Source organism: Pristis pectinata, chromosome 6 (genome assembly GCF_009764475.1).
Source record: "Pristis pectinata isolate sPriPec2 chromosome 6, sPriPec2.1.pri, whole genome shotgun sequence".
Lineage (NCBI taxonomy): Eukaryota > Metazoa > Chordata > Chondrichthyes > Rhinopristiformes > Pristidae > Pristis > Pristis pectinata.
Window position 1 is genome coordinate 10,582,505 of NC_067410.1, and position 22,174 is coordinate 10,604,678.

A 22,174-nucleotide genomic window follows, 5' to 3' on the forward strand; every position below is an offset into this window, starting at 1 on the left:
TTCCTATACCCAAGAAAGGATGTAGTATCCATCAAAGATCCTCACTCTCCAGACTATGCCATCTTCTCGCAGCTACCAAGGGGCAGGAGGTACAGAAGCTTAAAGTCCCACCACAAAGTTGAAGAACAGCTACTTCCCTTCAACCAACCTGCACTACCCTAAACACTATCTCAGTAGAGCAACACCATGACCACTTTGCAGTAAATTGACTTTTTTGTGTGCTAATTGTTCGTTCTTGTATAAATTGTTTGTTCTTCTTGTGAATATTGTGTGTCTGACACTATGTGCCTGTGCTGCAAGTAGGTTTTTCATTGCACCTGTGCATACATTGACTTGTGCATATGACAATAAACTCAACTTTGACTTTGAACAGCATTGGAGGCAGTCTAAAGGAAATTCATGAGGCTAATTTCTGGGATAGGATTGTCCTATCAAGTGACACTAAGGTGTTTAAAAGATTGAGGAGTGATCTTATTGAAACATACAAGATCCCAAGTTGGCTTGATCAGGGTGGATGCTGAGATATTTTCATTAGTGAGAGAGCCTTCATCAAGGGGACATAGTTACAAGATAAGTGGCCAGTCATTTAAAGGGGAGGTACATCATAGAAATTTCTTCTGCAGAAGGTAGTGAATCTCTGGAATTCTTTACCCCAGAGAGTTCCAGAGGCTAGATCATCAAAAGGATTTAAAGTAATGTAGATAATTTTTTTTAAAAAAACTGAGGCTATGGGGGTCTGGCTTGGAGGAGACCTGGGGCAGATAAGCCATGACCATATTGAATGGGGTGGGGTGGGGTGGGGGCAGGCTTGATGGGTCAGGCAGTCATCTCCTGCTCCTATTTTCTTGTGCCCTTATCTGTCTATATTGTTCTCTTGTTATCTCTCGATCTCCATTCCTTAAAACATCTCTTACTCTTAGCCTAATGAGCCAATCCTTGTTCTATTCAACTTTTCAGATTACACTCCTACAAAGATCCTTGGGACATGGGCTCAGGTTTAGTTCATTTTAAAGTAGGATAGTCAGATAAGTGGGAGTGTTAGGATTGTAACAGGTAGACAAAAGGTGCACAAGTAGTCACATTGAATGATTGCTTTCCAGTTATTTGAAGTGAAAACAAGAACAAAAAATTCCATACAGAAAATATTTATTGAGGTCAGGTAGTTTACAAGCATATATAGCTCAATGGATCTATGCCCCAGAAAGATAAAACATACTATTCATCTTTTAAGCAACAACTGTACACAGACTGGGTTAACCTCGGGGATGAACAAAGATACATTCAGCTCCTGTAAAGACGCACAAAACTAGTGCAATTACAGTTAGGATAAAAGGGGCCATAGTGTGTAAGAAGCTAAATATCCGACGTGCAGTGGTGCAAGGTTGTAATAACTGCCGTGAAGTTAAATTTGACACTGCATTGACACTAGGGACTAAAAAAACTGCATTAATTTCATACACTGTCACTTCTACAACTTAACCCTTTCCAGGCCACAGTAAACAGCAACTGCAATCTTTTTGAAATAATGGATTAAATCCAACTGAAGCTTTCACTCAACTGTAACATTCAGTACATGAAATCGGTATCCAAATATCTTCTTTCTGCTTATCAACAGATTTTCATATGCAAGAGATATTTAAGAGATTCTAATTTTGCTTGGGTAACCACAAAGATGCTGTGTCGTGTCAATGGCCCCAGTTTTTGAACATGCACCAGTCTTGCCTATTTTTACTATCAAGTCATATCAAAACAAGAAGGCTGTTTCCTGGAAAGATCTTGGGGGCAGATACACAAACCAATATAAAAAATTCATCACTATTTCTCAAACAAAGCAAAGAGCTGGTGGAGAGAAACTTATCCTAATCCACCAAATTCAACCTGATCTTCCTGTTATTTCAGAGCCCAAAACTGTACCATTGAAAGCCCAGTACAATTATAATTCAGACCAGGAAGGTTTTGCTCAGCAAAATGACACACACAGTCTTGCCAAGATCTACTGCAAGGTATCAGGAGATTCTCAACATTAATCATTTTCAACATTCGAATTACTCAAAGCAGATTTTCCAAACAAGCCAATTTAAAACTCATTGTGCCAGACTTGAGTTAATCTTTTGTCGTAACAAAATCTTGATAAATGTCTAACCTTTCTAACCACAATAGCTCTGGATTTAAGGAATGAATTATTGAAATGTAAGACTATTAAAAAAAGTTACAAAGTAAGCAAAGGAAAGGGCATTGCTTGTTCCAAAGGGTGACACCTTATTCAGCTTGTTATTTCTCCAGTCAGAGGGAGACAGTAAATAGTGACTGGTACAGAAACAATGGACTGAATAGCCTCATTATTCTATACTTTAAGCCAAGATTGTAGGAACAGAAAACACTCTTTGATTTGCAATGATCTATTAGGTTCCTCTGAAATATTTAGAATGGCACTCCTGAATTCTTGAGGCAGCAAGGGCCCTGGAGATGTCCATTTCACTGGTCACCATCATCCTGACAGATGGGATGTCCCAATTTGGAAGAAGAATCCAGGCTTAAAGCTTGATCAATTCCATGCAGAAGTAAAACATTTTAAAAACTATCCTGCCCAAACATAAAATTGGGTGGGGCAGAGAGAGGGGTGAATTCAGTCTTGTAATAATTGTAGAACAGATAAATTTAGACCCATTAAAAACAATAGTAAACTCATCGTGTTCCCAATGGGAGGGACAAGTGCCTTTGGTTTCCCATTATGACATTAATGGAACATTTCAGAAACAATTCATGGTTAATAAGCAGGTAGATTCTTATTTCCCAACTGCTTTTTGGATAAGTGCTCTTTTTATATAGAAATACAAATATTTCGAGTTGCACAGGCTTTCTATCAACTAGGTTTCAGTTCAGTCTCTGGAATTTAATTAACCTAAACATTTTCAACATCAGGGGTTGGCTTTTGAAAAGCTCTGTTAAAATTAACAGTGGTGAAGAACTTCAGTTGAATCTTGTGATGTTTTATAAATGCCCAGCAATGCTTAAAGTTGGTTGAAAGAATAATTGAAGTCAACAGTTGCAAGATAGTTGAACCTCCCTGATGTATTCGGCTTTTGGCAGAAATGCTTCGTTTGTTTCTGTAGACCATCACATCACCAATATCAGCACGTTTCCTCAATACCATTGACTGTCACATTTAAGGAAATAGAGAGCAAGAACAAATGAAGATCTTTTGTAGATTGTAAACAAAATCTCCTTTTGACTTTGTTAAAGGGCTTTAAAAATGGCTGCAAGATCAAATACAAAGGTACCTATGAACATACATGTATATGACAAGACCCCCGCTTGATTAAGCGGATCATTGTGCATCATAAGAACTGGTTGTTCTGCTGTGACACTGTATTAGAATATCTAACAATTCAAACTCCTATCTCAGCAAGGACTCCCACAGTAACTCATGGAAGATTATATATCAACACAAAGTCAACTACAAGGCTGTGAAAATATCAAGGCACAAAACTGTGTTCAAAAAGTTATCTACTTTATAGTCAACAACAGGAATTTGAAGAATTCAGTTTGAGTGTGTCACTCCTTCAACTTTTTCAGTGCTTAGTGCTGTCTAAGGTAGTATGAGAAGGATAATTGGGGCAGTTCTTGGAGTAACCTGAATGCCCAGGTTAATGTAGTCCAGAGGCAACTCAACTAGACTAAAAGAAACACCTAACCGAATGATAATTCGTTCAACTGCAAATCCAGCCTAGAATTGAGATGAAAGCCTCACCTAACTGGCAGCAGCATGAGTGTAATATAGTAGAGCTGGGTACAAGATATTAACAGAATGGGGTTTGGTAATTCTTGCTTAGTTCCTAAGATTGTGTGGACCTAACCCAATTTGTGCTAAAATGTCAAGCACATTTAGAGAAGGATGTCTAATGAAGGAAATAGGAAAATGGTGGAGTTGATGATGCTTGATAGTGTTAAAGCAGCTTCAATGGAGCGGAGATTCTCTCTGCAACTAACTTATACTATCTATGACTTGGAAATATTTTACTCTGATGCTGGGTGGGTGAGATGTTGTGATCTCCTGGCTTGAGGAGGTGAAGTCAGGGATATCTGCCACTAGTCACAATACAGGAGTTAACTTCCTTTGAAGTTTTCCCCATCCTTTCATTACCTCCAACTCCTGACTGTGGTAGTTTTACATATCACACTGCCTCCTTCTCTGTGTAATGCCATGTGATCTCTACAGTCAACGTCCAAGGCAGCACCAGTGGGCTCCCTGCTGTTCAAACAATTCAATTGCTCAGGTGAACAAGAAAAGCATTTTTGCTTTTGGGATCAGTGTCTTTGATAATTTGTCATATTGTGTGCACTACAGCTCCTGCTGTGATACACTGTACAGGCCAGCTGCACTCTTCCAGGGAGGGGCAGTTAGTGCTATCAACACTAACAGACCATGGCCATCGGTACAAGATGTGTTATCTTGGCACTCATTTCAGTTCTATTTCATCCAATTGCCTCGTATCCCTGAAATTTGGGAATCAGCTTTGGTTCATTTAAGGAAATCCTTCAGTTTGGGCTGATTACAGATGGAGCTGTTTACAGTGACCCGCGTCACTTTCTTCCTCTTTGCTTTTAATGGCAGTGGACGTATTTCAGTCATTTTAGTCTGAAGGGAGTAATGTTAAGGATAATCTTTACAAAATAGTGCAATATTTAAAAACAAAACCTCTTATAGTTTTAGAAACAGGCCCTTTGGCCCATCTAGTCTGCCTAGTTCCTTCTACCTGCAACTGGACCATATCCCTCCAAACCACTCCCATCCATGCACCTATCCAAACTTCTCTTAAATGTTAGAATTGAATCTGCATCCACCACTTCTGCTGGCAGCTCGTTCCATACTCACACCACCCTCTGAGTGAAGTAGTTCCCCCTCAGATTCCCCTTAAATATTTCATCTTTCACCCTAAACCCATGTCCTCTAGTTTGTCTCACCCAACCTTAAGGGAAAAAGCCTGTATGCATTCACCCTACCTATACCTCTATAAGATCTCCCCTCATTCTTCTATGCTCCACGGAATAAAGTCCTAACCTATTCAACCTTTCCCAATAACACAAGTCCTCGAGTCCTGGCAACATACATGTAAATTTTCTCTGTGCTCTTTCAAGCTTATTGATATCTTTCCTGTAGGTACCTACACAATCCTGTAGATACCTACACAATCCTGTAGATATTATGACCAGAACTGCATGCAATACTCTAAATTTGGCTTCACCAACATCTGAATTTAATTTGAAAGGAGGTGATTATACTGGAGGGAGTGCAGAGGAGGTTCACTGGGATGTTGCCTGGACTTTAGTTATGGGGAGAGATCGGAAGGTTTGGTCTTGTTTTCCTTGGAGCGAAATCCGAATTTGAATTTAAAAACACTATATCATTATATCCATTCCTACTTCTCCAGAATGGCCTCCTTTCTTAAGCCTGCATTGTTGCCTCTGAACTTTCCCCAGAATCTATCCTTTGTCCATTCTTTATCCTCGTCTACATGCTATTCCACAGTGGCAGGACCTGCCTCCTATCACAACCTCCCCACCGACTGGCTTTACAGATTGCTTGTCTGATGTGCAGTCTTTGATGAATTCCAACCTCCACATCAATTTATGCATCATTACCACTGATTCTACGTGTTCTCCCAGCTACTGCCTCTTGTTGAAGCAGACAGTATGTGGCCTCAGGGTCCCGTTTACCTGAGCTGAGTTTGACTCCATAACCCTTTTCCAACACAGAACTCACCTACTTCCACCTCTAACACCCATTCTATCTCCTTCTTAACCCATTGCCCCCAATTATTTTTCCCATTAACCCCAAACAGAATTTCCAAATCCAGCAAAAGATACAGGTTCAATGAACTTGGTTCTTCCTCCCAATCCATCAAAGCCAGTCCGCACCTAAGGAAGCAAAAGGATTAATGGAGATTATCAGCCTGAACTCTGCATTAAGAGTGAGGCTATTGATACATCCTGTAGTTAAGGGGTAAATTGAACAGCAGCACCCTACACAGGTGTTGTCCAACTGAAAGTCAGGATGTTGCCAGCCTGATCTGCACTGTTCCTCCACATGTTCTGATACACTGGCACATCACTATGTGACTGGCTGGTGTGCATTTCCCCCCTTGCCATCACTGTTAATGCCAGATAAAATCAGCACTCAGTGTCGGTGAATTTTTAAACACAGCAAGTCTTAATTACTGCTAAACAACCACTTTAGTGCTGAAAAATTTCTTTTACTGTGGTTTCACTCCATAACATTTGGATTGCTCCAAAGATATTAAAGGTTTTTTATCCCTACTTTTCAATGTCCCTTCTCACAATTGGGGATGGGCACTAAATATCAGCATTTAGGATACTAAAGAACGTTGATGAACCGAGAGACCCAGGGGCCCAAGTACACAGCTCCCTGAAAGTGGCAACACAGGTGGACAGGGTGATGAAGAAAGCATATTGCATGCTTACCTTCGTAGGTTGGGGCATAGAATACAAGAGCTGGTATGTTATGTTGTAACTTTACAGGCCACACTTGGAAGTACTGTGTGCAGTTCTAGTTGCCACACTGTAGAAAGGAGGTGATTATGCTGGATGGCGTGCAGAGGAGATTTACCGGGATGTTGCCTGGACTTTAGTTATGGGGAGAGATTGGAAAGTTTGGTGTTGTTTTCCTTGGAGCGAAGGAGGCTGAGGGGTGACCTGATAGATTGTGCGCGGCACAGATAGGGTATATAGTCAAAATCTTTTTCCTGTGGTAGGGATATCAAAAACAAGGCGGCATGGTTTTAAGCTGAGAAGTAGGAGATTTAAAGGAGATCTGAAGGGAAAGTTTTTTTCTTACACAGAAGAATAGTTGATATCTAGAATGTGCTGCCAGAGGTGGTGGAATCAGATACAATTACTACATTTTAAGATGCATTTGGACAGACAGTTAAATAGACAAGGCATAGAAGGATATAAGTCCTAATGTAGGCAAATGGGATTAATATGGACAGTCAAAAAAGTTGGCATGGATGAAGGACCCATTTCTGTGCTATACAACTCCATGCCTCTACTGCAGGTAGATAATAAGTCTGTATAAAAACATGTGCTTATGCTGTTTCTGATCAATAATTCTGAATCAAGCAGGCGATGAAGAATTAAATTAAACAGTTATAAAAGTAAAACTATTTCTCATAATAAAAACACAATGTGCATTGATCTGTCTTGTCCTTCAGAGATTTGCTAGAACTATGTATAATTGAAAAATGAAAGCAAATTCATTCTGAACTCAGGACACATTTTGAAACCTTTAACTCAGAACTGGTTAGACCAATTCAGATGTGGAGGATATTCATTTTTTTTAAATGATAAAGGCGGCAGCCATTTGTGTCATTGAGCTTATGCCAGCTCTTATACACCAAAACAAATGTATGGACTTCTTATTAGGTCAGAGTGGAGTCAGACCCAAATTGGAGCCTTCTGTAACAGCCATAGCTCAGTTAGTAGCTTTTTACCTGAGCCAGAAGTTTGTGCAATCAAATTCCTTGCCAGAAACTTGAGCACTAAATTCTAGGCTGACATTTCAGTGCAGTACAGATCTACAGGACTGCTGCACTACCAGAAGCACAATTTTTATTAATGATAGATCAAACCAACGCACTGTTTCCTTTCTCAGGTGGACGCAAGTAATCCCACTGTACCATTTTGAAGAGGACTAGTGGAAGTATTACGGTACCCTGGACTCAATTCATCCCTCAATCAAGAAAGATATACTGCAGATTATCTGATCAATAACACATTTTTGTTATTGTGCAAATTGGCTGTTATGTACAACTCTGACTAAACTTCACTGGTTGTGGAATAGGTTGGGATCTCCTAAGGGTGTGAAATGTGTCATGAGAAGGTTATAATTTTTTTCCCCTTTCCTTCACTGCATTTATTTGGAGATTATGCCTCCTTCTGAGATGCACTTACTGATCCTTGGTTTGTGTGTGGATCCAAGCAGCTTCCACGTGATTTCTTTTGGAATAACATCGAGTTTCGGAGGAATGTTGGAAGAATATAGTCATCCTCATCTTTGTTCATCATCTTAAGGATTAATAAGAAGTTCAGTTTACTACGATTCATATATTTAATGCTCACATAAGAAATGAACCAAGGTACAAGTTCCCTATATAAGTTTCCTATCCTTACTGTAATCTATCCACACCTGCCAACTCTTTGGAACTCGATCTGCCTCACTCTATCCATAAAAGGTGCAGCAGGTTATAATTTTCTTCCAGATACAGACGGCAGCAGAACAGTCCAATAAATTCAAAGAAAGCTACTATTTGCATTAAAATACAAAACACTATTTTTCATGACTTGGTAGAGATGTCTTTTCCTGACATACATTAGGAAGAGTTGTTCATGACCCCACAGAAGCCTTTGTTTAACACTGGGGCCATGTGGATAGCAAGACCAGAGAGAGTGAGAAATAAGAATTTCTCAGAGCACGAATTCTAATTGATAACCATAACTGCACAAATCACCACACAACTTTGGAAGTTAATCAAAAAGTACCTTTGTAAATGTTAATACATTCAGTTTGAAAGCTCCTATGACAAGAACAACACACAGGTATTTTTTATTAGACAGAGTATAACTTCAGCACTGAATTATCAAATTGCCAATGAACCTCCAAGAAGCTGACTCAAAAGACAGAGGCAAGCAGAGCTGTCATCTATATGCCTCCCACACCCACATTCACTCACATCACAAACTAATGGGGGAGTTAAAGATGACAAGGGAAGAAAAATAGAGGGTGGTGCTTCAACTGTTAAAGATGTAATTGGGGAGTGAGCTGCATCAGAAAGAGCATGGTTCGGAATTGATTTCACACTTAATGAATTTACATTATTAAGTATGAAATCAATTGCAAAACAGCTTCTATAATTATAATTACAAGCCAGAAACTTCAAAGCTCCATTACTGAAGGAAGTGGTTGAGGCAGGTACATTAATAACATTTAAAAGGCACTTGGACGGGTACATGGATAGGAAAGGTTTAGAGGGATATGGGCCAAACGTGGGTAAATGGGACTAGCTTAAATGAGAATCTTGGTTGGCATAGACCAAGTGGGCTGAAGGGCCTGTTTCCGTGTTGTACGACTCTATGACTGTATGGGGAAGGGCTGTATTTAGGGAGGGTAGTTAACTCTTAACTGCCCTCTTGAACAGAGGCATAGAGTTATACAGATAAAATAAGATTTCCTTATTAGTCACATATACATTGAAACACACAGTGCCCATACAGTACGGAAACAGGCCCAACTCATCCATGCCGACCAAGTTGTATAACTGAGCTAGTCCCATTTGCCTGTGTTTGGCCCATATCCCTCCAAACCTTTCCTATCCATGTACGGAGCACGAAACTCAAGGGCAAATGGGGATGGGCAATAAATGCCTATATAACTCTACTTTTGAACAGGTCCACAATTTTATTAAACATACAGGTAGTATATGGCATGGGATAAGAGGGTGGAAATTGCCACACTTTACTGCAGCTTGATAGAACTTCACTAAGGCAGCTCAAGTTAGATTTCTGAATGAAGTTGTGTTGCTATTTTGGTCCGTGGATAACGTTCTGCACTCCTTCTAAATGACTGCAGTATCTGCATTTCACAACATTCAGTTTTATTTTGAACCTTTCAGTTAATTCAGAACAATGAGAGATGTGAATAAACGTGCCCTTGCTAGTGTCACTTGCATCACAAAACTAGTGAAAAATAAATCACTGATGGCCTAGGTTTCAAATTTTCTCAGACCTTCCACAAGCCAGTTTGTGTTGCCAAGTTAACAAGCAATTGTTTGGTCTTCTCATTTGTCATTTGTAGTTTTAGAACAGGGTGGGATTGGAAGGAGGGATGTTGGAAAGGGGGAAGTAGACCTCCAAATCTGGGCAAGTAAGTTAAAGATGTGTTTTTATTGGAATCATCATAAAAATGCAATATTTCACCAGGCTGTTACCCAGCTCCAGTGTTATGCATTTTGGAGCTCACATAATGTTGCTCAGCTACTGGAGGTGAAACACATTTACAGGATTGGTGAATGGGCCATACATCAGTGATGACTACTAAAACGTGTCTTTAAGTACAATATTACAACCACAGTATTCAGCACAATTTTTTTTGGTTCAATAGTTATGAAACCACACATAATTCAAACTCGTGTGTTAGCAGCAACTATTTCATATTGTACACTGCGGTGGATCCAATTTGTTGGAATAATCATTGGTCTTTAGATATAAATCATGTTACACATTTCACTTAATGCCTAAGACAGTCTTACAGCACAATATCTCTTAACAGATCTCGATATAAATCTTGATTCATGCCTATAATACATTGCAAATGCTCTTAATTTTTTTATGAACTCCTGTTGAAAAGTGTATTCCAAGTGATCAGTTTCTAATGAGTACTCCAGATGTCACCTTTTCAATGTGTCATTAAACTGTCCCAGTACCTCTGAATATCCCTTTCACTTTCTTTTCGGCACCACTCAGATGGCATCTTAAGGGCATAACATGGTTTATGAAATTTTAAGAGCTTAAGAAACATACTTAAAGTAACCCACTTCCAGAATTTGGCATTGAAGATCAGGCCCTCAGATGCATATGCATTGCAATATTGAAATATGTATGTGATTATGCAATGTGCTTGATAACATGATTAACAGAGAACACACATGACCCAAAATCCATGAAGATAACGAAGCATTGATCACCATACTGGGTAGAATTCCTTTCTCTCTTAAAATTTATTTACCATCTTGAAAAGAAAGCGTAGGAATTTACTGGAGAAATTGGGCAATTTCCAATTTTAATGACCTCTTGACATCTTTAAATTATGGCTTAGGGTTAGAGAAAGGGCTGGGAACAATGTGATATCACAGGGCGATAACTGGGCTATAGCAATGCAAGAATGAATCTCATGTTTGGGTTAAGGTACAAGATCACAACAAATGCTCTGTTCAAACGCTGGTGACTCTGTCAAAAAAATTCATTCTGTTTCAGGGTATTTCCCAGATATTGACAGTTTATTGATAAATGGGCTATAATTTTGCTAGTTTACTGATAATCAAGTGTGATCAGTATGGGTCAGTAAATGGGCCAACAGCTGAAATCAGAAAAAAGCAAAATTGTAATATAATAAAATTTAAATTTAAAACTATAAAAAGACTCCAAGGATCATAAGGAGGCAGGTGGATGTTTAAATAGTTTTGTCATTATACTCCCTGGAATATTCTGAATCCCCTGATTAAACAGTCCTGCTATTTCCATGTAGCGATTAACCTCGGCATAAACTGAAACCACCAGTTTGATTACATGGAAATTGCTCTGTTCATTTTTCAGATAATTTAGAGAATTCAATCTTTAATGTCAGCATTAGAATGACTGGCAGCAGAAGGATTGCAAGTCCTCACCTTTGAGTTATGCAGAAATTTAGAGGACCGATTTGGTGTGGACGACCTGTAAGAGAGGGAAAAAATAGGTTTGTGACAAGAGGTTATTTTAGTCTCACAAGCTTCGACAAGAATTATTTTTCATAAAACACTGCATTCAGTTCAATGCAGAGCCTGTAAAGCATTAGGGTGCAGCACAACGTTGAATAAAAACTCGATTCAGAAAATTCATCATTTATAGAGGGCTGCTATTATTCCCTGCACTAGTAACACCAGGCTCATCCTAATGAACTGCAATACCCTGATCACAGGACTTGAACAGCTTTAATAGTAGGAGCAGCACCTCAAGGTTTACTAGCATACTCTCTGAGGAATGGGTGGGCTAGAAATGCAATATTGCTAGCTTTAACATTACAATTGAGGAGCAAATTAAAAGAGCATAGAATGTCTTTGATTCTGGATCATGGTTCCCTGATTGATGTTGAGTAGTGACAGTCATAGAGGTTTACTGTAAAATGGATACCATTACAAATTTCTTGCTGGATTCAGACAATAAATCAGTATATGAGTCAAGCAGACAAAGTTATTTTGCTGATGGTGTGACACCTGATTAGATTTATAGAAGGACATAATCACAAGCAGTTACACTGATTGTACAATTATATACTGGAACCACCAAACCCAATTATTTGGAACTTAGACAATACCATAGAAACAAGTCAGTATGCTGTTTACAGACACTCTGCAAGATTCAGCCTTTGATGAGCTCCTTCACTTACCCAGCTGTGTCTAGTCTTATTTTCTTAGACGAGGTATTCAGAGATGTTGGAGGAATGCAATCAGGTGTGTCGAAGTCATACGTCTGAGAAAGATCAATATCCTCTCCAGTGGCCGGCTTGTGCAGTTTCGGGAATTGTAAATCTACAGGAGCAGGGCTGCAAGCACAACAATCATTTCTGTCTGCATTGAGAACGAAGTATAGTATTGTACCAAAACAAGACTAATAACTGTACAATCTGTTTTGCTGATTATACCAAAATTATCTCACACAAAGGTCACTTCATTTCACTGTTAGAAGGGCTTTGAAGCAATCCAACATGAGAAGCATTATTTAAATGCGGATATTTCCCAAATAACACAAGAGGAAGGCGGCTAACAATTTGACAGCGAGTAAGGTAGCAATAGGTTGCACTAGAGTGTTGAAACAAGGATATATTGCATTTGTACAGCAGAGGAATCAGCTCATCCTGCAGAGAGCTATCCAATTCATCCCATTCCTCAATTCACATGCTGCTCCAGTACATTTTCAACACCCTCTTGAACCTTGTTGCTGCTCTAGAAGTGTGTACAAATGGGCAACAAATGCAGTGTGATTTTTCCCACCTCAGTGTAAATGGCAAGTGTCAGAATCAAGCAGTCTTGGTGTATTATGTACAGCATGTTCCCAAAATGCAGATGCAAATCCAGGAGATAAGGTGGTTTCCATAGGAACAAAGCTAACAGGGGAAGGGGAAATGTGGAAAAGTATTATGTTTGATACATAGGCACCATTGCCAACCCCAGGGACGAAGGGGGTACTGATAGGACGTAACATCTTGAGAAATAGCAGGAGTAGGCTATTTGGCCTCTTCTGCCTTCTCTGCTATTTAATAAGATCATGGCTGATCTTTTACCATCACTAACCCACTAGACTCGGCAACCAAGACTCCACAGCCTTTGAGTAGAAAATTCCACTACGACTTGAGTGAAGATATTTCTTTTCATCCATGACCTGAAAGCCAACCCTTATTTTGAGAGCGTGACTCCTGGTTTTAAATATCCTGGCTAGGGGAAACATCAATTCCACACCTATGCTTTTATGCCCTGGAGGCTATTTGGATGCTTGAATGAAATCACCTCTCATTCTTCTAAATCCATGAGAACATAGGCCTTGTCTGCTTAATCTCTTTCCAAATGACAAATTTGTCATCCAAAAAATCAATCTGGCAAACTTTTATGCATTTTTTCCATGGCAAGTATATCCTTCCTTCTGTAGGGAGACCAGACCGACACACAATATTCCACATATGGTTCCACAAGGGCTCTGGATAATTGGAGCAAGATGTCTCTAATCTTATACCCAAATCTTCTTGCAATAAAAGGCCAATATGCAGTTTCTCTTCCTAACTGCTTGCTAGACCTCATGTTAACTTGCAGTGATTTATGTGATAGCTCAGCCAGCTCCCTCTAAACACTAACACCTATCAAGCTCTCACCATTAAAAAAAATCTTTCTATTTTTTCAACCAAAATGGATGACCTCACGTGCTTCCATTTGCCATGTCCTTGTCTATTCAATTAACCTACCTATAAACCCCTGAAGCCTCTCTGTATCCTCCATACAACCCACACTGCCACCTAGCTTTGTGTCAACAATACTTGGAGAAAAATGTATTTTAAAACATTTATTCATATGGTTTTGAGTATTTATAAATATATGTTATATCACAAGGTGGGAGGCCTAGCTCACCCACCTCTCAAAGATTAGACGGCTGATTGCTTCATTGGTACGATTCGGTGTACTCAGGGACTTCTGTAGGAATTCCACCTTCTTCTTTAAGTTCTGTAAAAACCAATATTGAATGTACAAATGAGGCTAAAAGCTCAGATGTGCAGGAGCAGAGAGGATGACTGTTAAGGACGAGGGCATATTATATTTCCTCATGGTATAGGAGGCAGCCATTTGGCCTGTAGAGTCTATGCTAGCTGTCAAAGCAATCTCATTCAGCCATTTCTTCCTGCAACCCATTTTCTCGCAAATGCCCATCAACCCCACTCCAATTCCCTTACCACCTTACACGAAGGTAATTTAAAGTAATCAATTAACCCACCAACCAGAACGTTTCTGGGAGGTGGGAGGAAACCAGAGCACCCAGAGGGAACCCAAGCAGTAACAGGGAGAACGTGCAAATTTCAGATGGCACCTGGGTCAGGGAAGCTGTGAGCCACTGTACTGTAACAAAGAGAAAAAGGTGAAGAACTTCTGGCGCACATGCTGAACAACACGAGCAAATGAGGAAACAGACATAATTTCCACAAGATGTACTAGAGAACTGCGAAGCCCGCTATTGCACTGGCAATGTGTAAACTCCATCCTACAGCGACACTGTTAGCTACGGGTGAGTGACTAGAAGCAAGACACCATTCTGCAGCACACAGTGTTTGTGCACATTATGTTTTACTCTTTATCATTGAGAAGTACTGCCCAGAAATACTGTAATATAGATTATGGTCCATGCTTCAAATCAATACTCGCATTCAATATTCCATAACAATGTCAAGCAAGTAGAGAAACGAGAAAGAATTGTGGCTCCTACTCTCAGTAGTATGTTTTGTTTTAATTAAGTTGACAGGCACCACACTGGGGTACGAAGACAAAAAGGACTGCAGGTGTTGGGATCTGGAACAGAGTCCTGATGCAGGTTCTGTTTTTTTGTACTACAATAGGGTAGAACTTCTTCAAACAATTTGATACTTGAAACAGTTTCTGTTGGGCTGAAATATACCATTTTTCATTTAATCCATGGATGCTAAGAGTGTTCCTCTTTGGTCGCTTGTCTTAGCTTTTGAGCATCTCCTTTGAGGCTCAGTCTCAATTTTTTTTCCAATATCCGTCCTGCACTTTGCAACCTTAAAGGCACAAGGTTAACGTTACGAAATAAACAACACAACACGCTTGCCCACATCAGTGAGTCATTCTGCTCATCCCACCTCGATCACCCTCATGATCTTCCATTCTTAACTGCGATTTCCATTTTGGATCATAATCAAACTTATCACCCAAGCTTGCCTCTTAGCCAAGTTAGGCCACTCAGCCTAATTTAGTGATGAATCTTGCTGAGCTCTCAAACAACAGAACCTTGAAGTGCGAGTGATCATGATGCCAAGTTACCTTCCACTGCTCCTCCTGTCAGATTCAGACACTCCACGTGAACCTCAATGTACATGCTGAGCATTTAAATTGACAAGGGGACCAACACCTGCTTATTTACAACAGTATCACCCAGCTCTGTGGTTCTAGTAATTCAGCTATATTTAGCTCAAATTTAGTAATTGTATTAATTAGACACTAAGATTCTTACCCAGATCCTGAAATGTGTTAAACATCTCCAGGTGATGCTCTTTTAACCTAGAGTCTTCAACCGAAAGTTGTTTCAAAGAAGCATTATAGAAATAAACTCCTTTCATGTCAAAATCAAACTTGATAATGACGTGTAAAAATTGTTGCAAATCAATTTAGCAAAATTTGGATCTACCCCCCAGCTCAAAATGTACTGAAGCCAAGCATACCATAATCTCCCTGTCTGCGTTTTGCAAATCCTCCTGAGATGCCCGCAGTTCCTCTTTTAATTTCTCCAGTTGTGACATACACTTTTGCAACTAAATTAAAACAGAAAAAGCAGCTTCAATTAAATGTGGCAAAGACACTAGCTAAAGGAATGCAGCAATAACAGATCAAATAGGGACAAGGAAAATAAATCAAGGGACATTTTCAGCTTTTGGGGTTATCCCCATATCTCATCTCAAATTATAAACATTGAATATCTTTTTTTAGGATTGTTCTACGTGCACCTGACTCCACATTATTTGAAAGCCAAAGGTCTAAATATCTTTGTAGGCAGCAGAGTAATGATTATTGCTAATACTGCTAAATTCGAATTTTCATTTATCTCAGTTGCTCTATTTGGTGCTCTGATTTGATACTCATCCATCAAAAAGGCAACAACATTAAAACTAGCCCTTTCCAGACCTTCAGGCGCAAGAAATTTCAACAGGGCCAACCAGATATTAGAATTGTGATCACAGAGAGGATTCATCAGCTTGCTACAGGTGCACGCAGCCATCAAGTCTTGAGGCCATCTTTCTAGCAGCTGGTTGCTCTGTGAGGAGGTTGCATTCAAAATGCCAATCTTGCCCCGGGTGTGCTGTTCATCGTGGTTTAAGATTAGAACAGCATAAAAACATATCATTGGACTTTGCAATTCATATCATTTGAAATGCATTGTTAGTTAATTCTCAGCTGAACAGATCCCCCTTTATTCTTTTTTTTCCCCAAAAAGAGGGTGGGCCAAGATATAATCAGCTATAATTGACTTGATGGAGAGAGGTTCAGCAAAGTTGTGGGTGCTCGTGACAAGTAGGAACATTCTCCTTCCCAATGTGGGGTGTTAATACCAAGGCCTCTGCCTACCTGATTTGATCAGAAAAGAGACCAACTCTGTTCAATATGAACAACACTGACATTTCCCAGTTAAAGTGGTAGCATGATCATCTATTTTGTACAAGGAACACTAAGAATATCTTCTCTTTTTCTATTGGTAGTTTGGAAAATGAAATGCAACAAAGAAATTGTTGTTTTCCTAACACAGGAGGACATAGCTTACACAGAGAACTTTACCTGCATGATATCTGAAAGAACTGTGAAAACTGATTTAATAGCTACATACGTATAAAAGTTAGTTTGAAGGCTATGGGGAAAGAGCAGGGTGATAGGATTATTCAGAGAGGTCTCTCAAAGCATCAGGACAGGCAAATTGGGCCTAATGGAGCAATAAGAATATTTTGTAACATTTTTGCTAAATAATTTTAATAAAATTAAACAGTTAAGTTGATAGTAAGTATTTCCTAGCTTTTAAAATCTATCATGAAGGAGTATGTTCTGTGTATTCTGTAAATTGTAGAGATAGGGAATAGAAGACCAGTGATTGAAGCTTTCATCTATTACTCTTGAGGCATTACACTAACCTTGCAGTTGGAAGTAAAATTTTCTTTCTTGAGCTTCTCAGTCATATCAACAGAGGATTTAAATGTCGCCTTCAGGTTTTCATATTCCCTGCAGAGAATTTACACAATGACAAGGTGGGACACTGAGGATTACTTCCTGGACCTCAGAAGGAGGTCCTTTTGAAATAAGATTTTAATTTATCAAAACATCCACAACAGATTTCTCTCACCTATCCATCCAGTTGAACTAGCAGAATGCTTTCCAACACTGGGTCATTCGCCAGATTACATCAATATAGATATATTATGAAAAACATTTTATCTTCAACCAACTACAATTTCCGGTCTGGCATTGAGAGATCCAATCTGCAGATGATGCTGACTTAACCAAGCTAAGCCACTGCAATTGTAGGGGATTTATCTTATAACGGGAGGCAATTTAATTAACTGGGCCCATGGCAGCTCCCATGGGAGCAATCCCATTAATCTTATTCTCCCTTTCCACATTTCCCTGTACTGCTGCAATTTATTATTTCACATGTCCATCAACTCCCCTTTGATTCTTCCTGCCATTAACCTAAATTAAGAGGCAATTTACAGTACCACAGATGTGCCTATCTGCACATCAAAGGAATATGGGAAGAATGCAGAGCACTTTCAGGAAATGCATGCTGTTCCAGAGCAAAACTACAAACTCTGCATAGACAGCAACCCCGAGGTCAGGATTGGACTTGGATCCCTGAGGCAACAGCATTACTGCGTCTGGCTCCTAGTGAAAACTGTGCTTTTGGGTACAAGTTCTGGCTCAGTTCTCAGTTGTGGGATGTTTGAGTGCACATGGTTAAAAAGGTTATATTAACTGGAAGCATAAATTTAAAAACTGTAGCAAGATTTAGTATTTTGGAGAAAAGAGGGGGATATAAGAAACTGTGTAGGCACCTCTGGAGATTTGAAGCTGTCCAATGTTGAAGACCAGTGGCTCCTCTAACTATAGATCCCATTGCCTCTATTGATTCAATGGCACATGACATGAGAATGTGAATAATTTAACTGTGCGGTAACCCAAGTTATTTCAGTACTTCAGCATTCACTATCACACACATTATAGAAATTTCAAAGGGAATTAGACGAACAATTTAGAATACTTAGATACAACTGTAATGTATGCTTTGATCCAACTGAAACAAAGTAATAAATTAAAAGAACAAAGGTGCTATACAGGCAATGAAACACGTGAATTCACTGTTGTACTGCAGGAAGCACTGTGGCCAATTCGCACTTAACAACTCCCACAAGAAACAACATGATAATGAACAAGTAGCCTGTGTTTATGATGTTCATAACGGAACAAACTGGCCAGGCACAAATTAGAATTGAACGAGCTGGAAAGGGTACCCAGATTTACACTGATGTTGGGAAATTGTAGCTATGAGAGGAAATTGGATGAATCTGGGTTGTTTTCATTGGAAAAGAGACCGAGGGGGAGAGTTAATTGTGTATAAAATCATGAGGGACCTCGACGGAATTAATAGGAAACACCTATTTCCCTTAGCAGATGGGTCAAAAAGTTGAAGGTAACTGGTGGGAGAATTAGAAGGAAGATGGAGATATATTCCTTCCCCCGAGAGAAGAAGAGATTTGGAAATCGCTGCCTGAAAAGGTGGTGGAGAACGAAACCTTAATCACTTTTAAAAAGTGCTTTGATGTGTACTTGAAGTCCTGTGATCTTCAGGGGTACAGATCTAGCTCTGGAAGGGATTAGGCTGGAAAGCTTTTGTGACCAGCACAGGCAATGGGTCGAATGATTGCTTCTCTATCATTCTATCATTTTATCCCTTTGATTTCTGAAATAGGCTGATGGGATTTTTTTTAAATGACCATCTGGGGAGGCGGGCTGAGCTTTGTTTTAATATCTCACCTGAAAGATGATCTCATTGACAGTGTGGCATTCACCCGACATTGCAGTTTGGATTTTTATGCTTCGATCTCTGGAGAGCGACTTGAACCCACAACCCTCTGGGCAAAAATACCACCAACTGGGCCACAGCTGTACACTTTTAACATTGTTTGTGTAACCGTCATCCATAATTCTACAGATATTTTAATGTTCTCAAGGAACTATGAAAGATTTAATGCCTAGTATACACTGTAAATGATTCTCTGGTGCTTTTCTTGTGACAGGTAATCTAGTTCCGAGTTAATTTCATAGCAATTCTGTGTAAGAACTATTGATTCCCAATAATAAAGTCTGTCAGTGCATTAAATGCACTTTCAGAACAAATCTCCTGTCATTTCAATGGAGCTCCTACTCAACTTGCTCTAAAGTGCAAGAATGGACAATCCATATTTTTTTTTCAAATAGTCATCACTCTTTTGCCGCCCAAATTAGAATAGAGATGTGTTAATTTATTATGCAAAATATTTAGTTAAATATTTATTGGTGATCCTTTATTGTATTGATAGCTAGGGTGCTTTCTTTTGCCACACTTGGTCAATAAGATATTTATTTATTAGTCACATGTACATCGAAACACACAGTGAAATGTGTCTTTTTGCGTTACTGAGAATGTGCTGGGGACAGCCCACAAGTGTCGCCACTCTTCCGGCGCCAACATAGCTTGCCCACAGCTCCTAACCTGTACGTATTTGGAATGTGGGAGGAAACCGGAGCACCCGAAGGAAACCCACACAGACATGGGGAGAACGTACAAACTCCTTACAGACAGCGGCCGGAATTGAACCCGGGTCACTGGTACTGTAATAGTGTTACACTAACCACTACACTACTTCAAAAGGTTGAAGGAAATATTCCTCCAAAATTCATTTAAAAATATTAATTGGGGCGCGAGGAATTTTTCTTATCAGAAATATTTAACTGTATTTTTCCATAAAGAATTTAGCATTTTGATCAAATCCATTTGAACAGCAAATTTGTCTATATATTTTAATACTTATACATTTTTATTGCATGGTGCTCATAGTTCAAAGAGTGACACACAAAATATTAGTTTTGAGATTCAGAACATAGAACAGTACAGCACAGGCCTTTCGGCCCACGATGTTGTGCTGAACTAATTAAACTAGTAATTAAAAACCTATTAAACTAGTCCCTTCTGCCTACACAAGTCTATATTCATCCATTCTCTGCATGTTCATGTGCCTATCTAAAAGCTTCTTAAATGCCTCTATCATATTTGCCTCCACCACCACCCCTGGCAGCGCATTCCAGGCACCCACTATTCTATGTGTAAAAAAAACTTGCCCCACACAACTCCTTTGAACTTACCTCCTCTCACCTTACATACATACCCTCTAGTACTAGACATTTTGACCCTGGGAAAAAGATACTGGCTGTCTACTCCACTTACGTATGTCTCTCATAATCTTATAAACTTCTGTCAGATCTCCCCTCAGCCTCTGCCACTCCAGAAAAAACAACCCAGGTTTGTCCAACCTCTCTTCATAGCATATGCCCTCTAATCCGGGCAGCATCCTTGTAAACCTCTTCTGCACCCTCTCCAAAGCCTCCACATCCTTCCTATAATGGGGTGACCAGAATTGAATACAACACTCCAGATGTGGCCTAACCAGAGTTTTATAAAGCTGCAAAAAGAATCAATCTCACTTTGCAATATTAAAAACAATGTGACAGTTGAACTTAAAATGGCTAAACTGCCAATGTACTGAGGAAAGCAATATACTGTTACATTTGTTTCCTTGAGCTTAAGAGACTATGGATCTGTGCCCAAGATAGTGCTCCCAATCTGCCAGATATTAGCACTGTACATTAGTAGAGGCCTGTATGGCAATGGCAGTCCCTGCTAAATCTGAAGGTGGAATTAACAATGCCTGTACACTGTTCTTTCTGGAGGGTCTTCTCTCCCCTGCAGTGATTGCTTCCCTCCATATTGTTTGGAGGTCTCTGCAGAGTTTTTTGGGCTCCACTAACTATGATCCTCAGCCACTAGAAGTTTAGTCATCTTTATTTCTTAAGAGCCTCATCTCAGGAAAATAGATACACTTTTCAAACAATACTAGTGTTATCTAAATGAAATAACAGGAGATCTGTTATGGAAGTGCATTTAATTAGTGACCCTTTTGATCTCAAACATCCAGATTTTAAAACGTTTAGTTTCTCTTTTGTGTATCTGAAATAAGCTCGTTAAATAAAAACACAACAACCCATGTGAAGTGGATCCTCTTAAGAGTTCAAGGATTTTGTTGGTACACCCTTGGTTTGTTATACCTTTTATCTTCCTCCCATTTTATGCTTCGAGGGCATAGGTTAACATGGGCAAAGTTATATTTCTTCAAACTTTAAGGAACAATTTTGTTGAACAAGATGTGCATTGACGAATGAATCCCTTTTAATCTCTGTAATTTGCACCCATTTGGAAGGAAACAAGTGTTTCTCAGTCTGTTTATAGTAGGGGGTAAGACCCCTCAGGAAAACTTTTCCAAATCTGCTACAACCACCTGCCTTAGTCCCACCCCAAAGTAAACACCATCTGCTGAAGCACAGTGACATTTCCTACAGGAACTTTCATTGTGGGTTCTGGCTCAAGATTTTCTAATGCACCAATGCTGGGTAAAGAGTAGTAGAGCGCTGTGGATTCATTTTTGTGAGGAACTACATTGTACGCACTTAAACTTGGAATCCTCCATAGCTTAAAAATAGAAGAGATTTTCCACTCCCATTTGGATTATTTGAAATATAAAACATTTTTTCTTACTTTTTTAAGGAGATACAGAAAATGGATAGCTGCTCTATTGCTGATTGTCCTACTCCGACTTCCCGGATCATTTCTTCAACCTCTGGCCTCTGGGTTTGAAGCAGCACCTGAATACTGGAGAACAAACATTGGCTGGGTTATGATCTCATGATTCTACAGTGGTGTCAATAGCACAAATAAAAGTGGAGAGAGTACAGCTTCCCCATGTCTATCAGATGAGTAAGTGAATTATATGGACCTG

The 22,174-nt window shown here is 39.5% G+C and overlaps 1 protein-coding gene across 4 annotated transcripts in view; it reads right to left on the minus strand.

Annotated features, from left to right (window-relative positions):
- Nucleotides 1-1,130: 1,130 nt before the first annotated feature.
- The window catches only part of traip (TRAF-interacting protein), a 37,775-nt gene continuing 16,731 nt past the window's right edge, over nt 1,131-22,174 (minus strand). For 2 of the 4 annotated variants that reach the window (XM_052018017.1, XM_052018015.1), the window contains 9 exons: nt 21,934-22,047; nt 17,222-17,309; nt 15,767-15,856; nt 13,951-14,039; nt 12,218-12,373; nt 11,460-11,505; nt 7,972-8,085; nt 5,869-5,919; nt 1,132-4,639 (listed from right to left, as the gene is read on the minus strand). In XM_052018017.1, the coding sequence (XP_051873977.1) occupies nt 4,523-4,639; nt 5,869-5,919; nt 7,972-8,085; nt 11,460-11,505; nt 12,218-12,373; nt 13,951-14,039; nt 15,767-15,856; nt 17,222-17,309; nt 21,934-22,047 (865 nt within the window). In that variant the 3' untranslated portion in view covers nt 1,132-4,522. Of the gene's footprint in view, nt 4,640-5,868; nt 5,920-7,971; nt 8,086-11,459; nt 11,506-12,217; nt 12,374-13,950; nt 14,040-15,766; nt 15,857-17,221; nt 17,310-21,933; nt 22,048-22,174 lie in introns of all 4 variants that reach the window. The other 2 variants (XM_052018018.1, XM_052018016.1) reach the window with 2 other exon arrangements.